Genomic DNA, 5,476 nt, shown 5'->3' with positions numbered 1-5,476 from the left:
TATGAAGGTACGGGGGTTCGGGGCGCTCCTGGGTTGGTATGAAGGTACGGGGTTCGGCCGCTCCTGGGTTTGGAAGGAGGTACGGGGGTTCGGGGCGCTCCTGGGTTGGTATGAAGGTAGGAGGCGTGGGGCTCTGTCAGAAGTCACCAGGGTTTGGGGCGCTCCTGGGTTGGTATGAAGGTACGGGGGTTTGGGGCGCTCTTGGGTTGGTATGAGGTAGGAGGTTTGGGGCTCTGTCAGAAGTCACCAGGGTTTGGGGCGCTCCTGGGTTGGTATGAAGGTAGGAGGTTTGGGCTCTGTCAGAAGTCACCAGGGTTTGGGGCGCTCCTGGGTTGGTATGAAGGTAGGTAGGGGGTTTGGGGCGCTCCTGGGTTTGTATGAAGGTGGGGGGTTTGGGGCGCTCCTGGGTTTGATGAAGGTAGGGGGTTCGGGGCGCTCCTGGGTTTGTATGAAGGTAGGGGGTTTGGGGCGCTCCTGGGTTGGAATGTAGGAGGTTTGGGGCGCTCCTGGGTTGGTATGAAGGTAGAAGGTTTGGGGCGCTCCTGGGTTGGTATGAAGTCACCAGGGTTTGGGGCGCTCCTGGGTTGGTATGAAGTTACCGGGGTTTGGAATGAAGGTACGGGGGTTCGGGGCGCTCCTGGGTTGGTATGAAGGTAGGAGGCGTGGGCTCTGTCAGAAGTCACCAGGGTTTGGGGCGCTCCTGGGTTGGTATGAAGGTAGAAGGTTTGGGGCGTCCTGGTTGGTATGAAGGTACGGGGGTTCGGGGCGCTCCTGGGTTGGTATGAAGGTACGGGGGTTCGGGCCGCTACTGGGTTGGAATGGAGGTACGGGGGTTCGGGCGCTCCTGGTTGGTATGAAGGTACGGGGTTCGGGGCGCTCCTGGGTTGGTATGAAGGAGGAGGCGTGGTGCTCTGTCAGAAGTCACCAGGGTTTGGGAGCTCCTGGGTTGGTATGAAGGTAGGGGGTTTGGGGCGCTCCTGGGTTTGTATGAAGGTAGGGGGTTTGGGGCGTCCGGGTTTGTATGAAGGTAGGGGGTTTGGGGCGCTCCTGGGTTGGTATGAAGTTACCAGGGTTTGGGGCGCTCCTGGGTTGGTATGAATGTAGGAGGTTTGGGGGCTCTGTCAGAAGTCACCAGGGTTTGGGGCGCTCCGGGTTGGTATGAAGTTACCGGGGTTTGGAATGAAGGTACGGGGTTCGGGGCGCTCCTGGGTTGGTATGAAGTTACCGGGGTTTGGAATGAAGGTACGGGGGTTCGGGGCGCTCCTGGTTGGTATGAAGGTAGGAGCGTGGGGCTCTGTCAGAAGTCACCAGGGTTTGGGGCGCTCCTGGGTGGTATGAAGGTAGAAGGTTTGGGGCGCTCCTGGTTTGGTATGAAGGTACGGGGGTTCGGGCGCTCCTGGGTTGGTATGAAGGTACGGGGGTTCGGGCCGCTCCTGGGTTGGAATGGAGGTACGGGGGTTCGGGGCGCTCCTGGGTTGGTATGAAGGTAGGAGGCGTGGGGCTCTGTCAGAAGTCACCAGGGTTTGGGGCGCTCCTGGGTTGGTATGAAGGTACGGGGGTTCGGCCGCTCCTGGGTTGGAATGGAGGTACGGGGGTTCGGGGCGCTCCTGGGTTGGTATGAAGGTAGGAGGCGTGGGGCTCTGTCAGAAGTCACCAGGGTTTGGGGCGCTCCTGGGTTGGTATGAAGGTACGGGGGTTGGGGGCGCTCTTGGGTTGGTATGAAGGTAGAGGTTTGGGGCTGTCAGAAGTCACCAGGGTTTGGGGCGCTCCTGGGTTGGTATGAAGGTAGGAGGTTTGGGGCTCTGTCAGAAGTCACCAGGGTTTGGGGCGCTCCTGGGTTGGTATGAGGTAGGAGGTTTGGGGCTCTGTCAGAAGTCACCAGGGTTTGGGGCACTCCTGGGTTGGTATGAAGGTACGGGGATTTGGGGCGCTCTTGGGTTGGTATGAAGGTAGGAGGTTTGGGGCTCTGTCAGAAGTCACCAGGGTTTGGGGCGCTCCTGGGTTGGTATGAAGGTAGGAGGTTTGGGGCTCTGTCAGAAGTCACCAGGGTTTGGGGCGCTCCTGGGTTGGTATGAAGGTAGGAGGTTTGGGGCCTGTCAGAAGTCACAGGGTTTGGGGCGCTCCTGGGTTGGTATGAAGGTAGGAGGTTTGGGGGCTCTGTCAGAAGTCACCAGGGTTTGGGGCGCTCCTGGGTTGGTATGAAGTACCGGGGTTTGGGGCGCTCCTGGGTTGGTATGAAGTTACCGGGGTTCGGGGCGCTCCTGGATTGGTATGAAGTTACGGGGGTTTGGGGCGCTCCTGGGTTGGTATGAAGGTAGAAGGTTTGGGGCACTCCTGGGTTGGTATGAAGGTACGGGGGTTTGGGGCGTCCTGGGTTGGTATGAAGGTACGGGGGTTTGGGGCGCTCCTGGGTTGGTATGAAGGTATGGGGTTTGGGGCGCTCCTGGGTTGGTATGAAGGTAGGAGGTTTGGGGCTCTGTCAGAAGTCACCAGGGTTTGGGGCGCTCCTGGGTTGGGCGAGTCTGTTGAGCAGACCCTGGCCGGTCCTGGCCGCCATGAGGGAGATCAGGTCGCCGCAGCCGGAGCTGACGGCCACGTCGTACGCGCTCTGGCCACGCCCGTTCTTCTTCCTCAGGCTCGCGTTGCACCTGCACCCAGAAATTCCACTTCAACAAATAAAAATACCCGAGTTACCCGGATGTTACCAACACAGTTGTTACCCCAGCAGAGTCTCGGCACATTTCAGGCCGTCACTTCCCAGAGCTGCTGCCACATGCAGGGCCGTGTCCTTCAGTCTGAAAGAGGAGAGCACCACAGGTTACCACCTCCTCCTGAACATCCGAGGTCCATCACCGCGTGAAGAAACATGTTCATGTATATGATCCGGGGGTTTAGTCGTGGAGGTGACGTTTCCATCCTCACGTTCCAGACTGGAAGTTGACGTCGGCTCCTTTCTGCACCAGAACAGGAATGACGTCGTGGTGACCGTTCATCACCGCAACAGCAAGAGCCGAGTTCCCGTCCCGGTCCAGGCAGGAGGGGTCTGCTCCCTGTGAAGGTGTACGAAAAGGATCCACTGAATCCCACTGACCTGATCAGGCGTCACGTGAACGTTTGGTCCACGAGACTGACGTGGTTGGAAGTGTGGCGTTCTTCTCGTTGTAGCACATCAACGAGACCTGAACCTCTTTATTGGAACATTGATGGGATGCATCGTGACCGTAATCGCGGGCCGGCGAAGGTTCGTCGTTTTCTACGGGATGAGCGCAAACGACGCAGAACACCATGGGCGGAGTTATTTATTAACACTCAGCCAATAGCATGCCGACCTTGCCTGGTACAACAAGGTCCTACACTGTAAAAATAAATAAATATTATGTTGAGTGATAAATACTTCGCTTTATTGGCCAGTAAATAATGAGGTAAATCACACCCGCACTACCCAGTTTGAAAGTGTATGAGCAGCTATATTGTGAATTTGATGATGTCAACATTTTGAATCATTAAAATTAGGAGCTGCGGTTGAAAATGAGTTTGCGGTTAAATGTATTGACCCTAATAGATAAACAGATTAGTTATTAGAGAATGTTTCTAAGTAGTTTTCACAAAATAAAATCTACTCGATTTCTATTATCAGTCTCTTAATTATGGAGTTTCAAAATTGACTAATAAATATCGCACCGTCCACGAATATATTTCTCGATTCAGCAACAAAGGTAACAAGATTCACAAATATAATTTCTGACTTAAAAATAAATGGAACAAACGCATTTCTCGACTCAAAATCAGATTTACGTGACGCGTAGGAGGGTGGCCGGAGTTTACAGCCAATCACATCCACTGATGTTGGATTTAATGGTGAATTGAACCGTGCTTTTCCAGGTAGGAATTGCGAAAGTCGTGCACGTAACGCGAATCCTGCAGCGTTTCTCGCCCGTGTCGCGTGCTACAACGAGAAGAAATCTTTTCAAATCCTTACAGCCCAAAGACAAGTGCAGCCGGACCATGTTTCTATCTCGTGTGCTCGCGTCCGTACGTGCAGGGTGACCCGACACAAGTTAACATGGGCGTGTCCCGATAGGCCGTAACCAGCAGGTTAACGCGCAGCAGGAATCGCCCACGTCCTGAGTGCTGCTGCATTTTGGCTCTGGGAAGCTGTGACTTATCGCGCTAATTATTAAATTACTTCCTAATAAATACTACCTTTTTTTACAATAATATGCAGACACGTGTTGGGTAGATTTGACTAATTACCACTGCTGAGTATTTCATAACTTTAAATGCAAGATATTATTCACTAAAAAATATTGCATACAAATTAGCTAAAAAAATAAATGCAATTTGTTCCGCTTTTTTGCGTCGATTCTATAGTTCATTTTTTAGTCTACGATGGTCACGTGAGCATCAGAACTGGACTGTGAAGCAGCGGAAGACGGAACTAGTTGTAATGTTACGGGTCACGATGTCCTCTGCACCTATGAATGGCCAGGAAAGAGCGGAGGCTCTTTGTATAAAAAGGCCCGGTACTCTCTTCTCATACCTCCTCCAGCAGCTGCTGAACTTCAGTGACATGTCCTGTCCCATCTGGCCCCACCTCCTTTAACAAGTGCCTGTCCAAAGGTGGCTGAAGGACCGAAAACAGAAATTGTACTATGAAAATGTGACTTTGTGGGATTATTAAACATTAATACGAGTTCCCCGAGCCTGTCTATAGTCCTGCAGTGGCTAGAAATGGTGATATGGTTTGGGTGGTAGCGGCCTAGTGGGTAACACACGCACCTATGAACCAGAAGTCCCAGGTTCAAATCCCACTTATTACCATTGTGTCCCTGAGCAAGACACTTAACCCCGAGTGTCTCCAGGGGGGGACTGTCCCTGTAACTACTGATTGTAAGTCATTCTGGATAAGGGCGTCTGGTAAATGCAGTAAATGTAAATATGTATAAAGAGTGTATTAGTCTTTCTGCTTCACCGTTCAGAGAATTTGTCCCCTTATGATGTCATAAGGGGAAAGGTTACCTCCCATTTCTCGTGCTTTTCCCACTCCTCCCCATAAAACATTATCTCCACCGACCGTCATGGCTTCCAAATGTGTGAAGCGTTGCAGTCGCTTTGTGATTGGATGTTAAAAAGAGCAGAAATGCTCATGCGAGACTCTGAAGAACCAGCGGGAGATCTCGCTGTGTGGCTGTAATTCTGCACCAAGGATCGATTTCAGAATTTCAGATACAATATTATGGGACCAACCAGACCGATATAAAAGCAAAAAAAATTCGTAATAGGGGAAACCAATCTTATTTAGTATCTGTACAGTGTCAGCAAGGCGCGGTGAACTTTACCAGCTCCTCCTCAGCCGTAGTTGAAGTCCAGCTCTTCCTGTGGCTCCTCCCCTTCTTCCTGTTGGTTGCAGTGTCACACGCTGCCACAGAAAAATGAACATGTTTGCGATGAATACTGCGTGAGAGAGAGAGAGAGA

General features: G+C 52.4%; 2 protein-coding genes across 11 annotated transcripts in view; one reads left to right on the top strand and one right to left on the bottom strand.

The window, feature by feature from the left end:
• LOC114785606 (NACHT, LRR and PYD domains-containing protein 12-like) overlaps window positions 1–5,476 on the top strand; it is a 438,381-nt gene that overhangs the window by 192,121 nt on the left and 240,784 nt on the right. The gene's annotated exons all lie outside the window — the stretch shown is intronic.
• Window positions 2,392–5,476, bottom strand: part of LOC114785670 (double zinc ribbon and ankyrin repeat-containing protein 1-like) — an 8,630-nt gene continuing 5,545 nt past the window's right edge. For all 3 annotated transcript variants that reach the window (XM_028972171.1, XM_028972172.1, XM_028972173.1), the window contains 5 exons: window positions 5,340–5,419; window positions 4,541–4,624; window positions 2,923–3,050; window positions 2,721–2,795; window positions 2,392–2,666 (listed from right to left, as the gene is read on the bottom strand). In XM_028972171.1, coding sequence (XP_028828004.1) covers window positions 2,480–2,666; window positions 2,721–2,795; window positions 2,923–3,050; window positions 4,541–4,624; window positions 5,340–5,419 — 554 coding nt within the window. In that variant the 3' untranslated portion in view covers window positions 2,392–2,479. The remainder of the gene's footprint in view (window positions 2,667–2,720; window positions 2,796–2,922; window positions 3,051–4,540; window positions 4,625–5,339; window positions 5,420–5,476) is intronic.

Source organism: Denticeps clupeoides, chromosome 3 (genome assembly GCF_900700375.1).
Source record: "Denticeps clupeoides chromosome 3, fDenClu1.1, whole genome shotgun sequence".
NCBI lineage: Eukaryota > Metazoa > Chordata > Actinopteri > Clupeiformes > Denticipitidae > Denticeps > Denticeps clupeoides.
The sequence above is the reverse complement of the archived record's forward strand: the minus strand, read 5'-3'. Positions and strand labels throughout refer to the sequence as shown.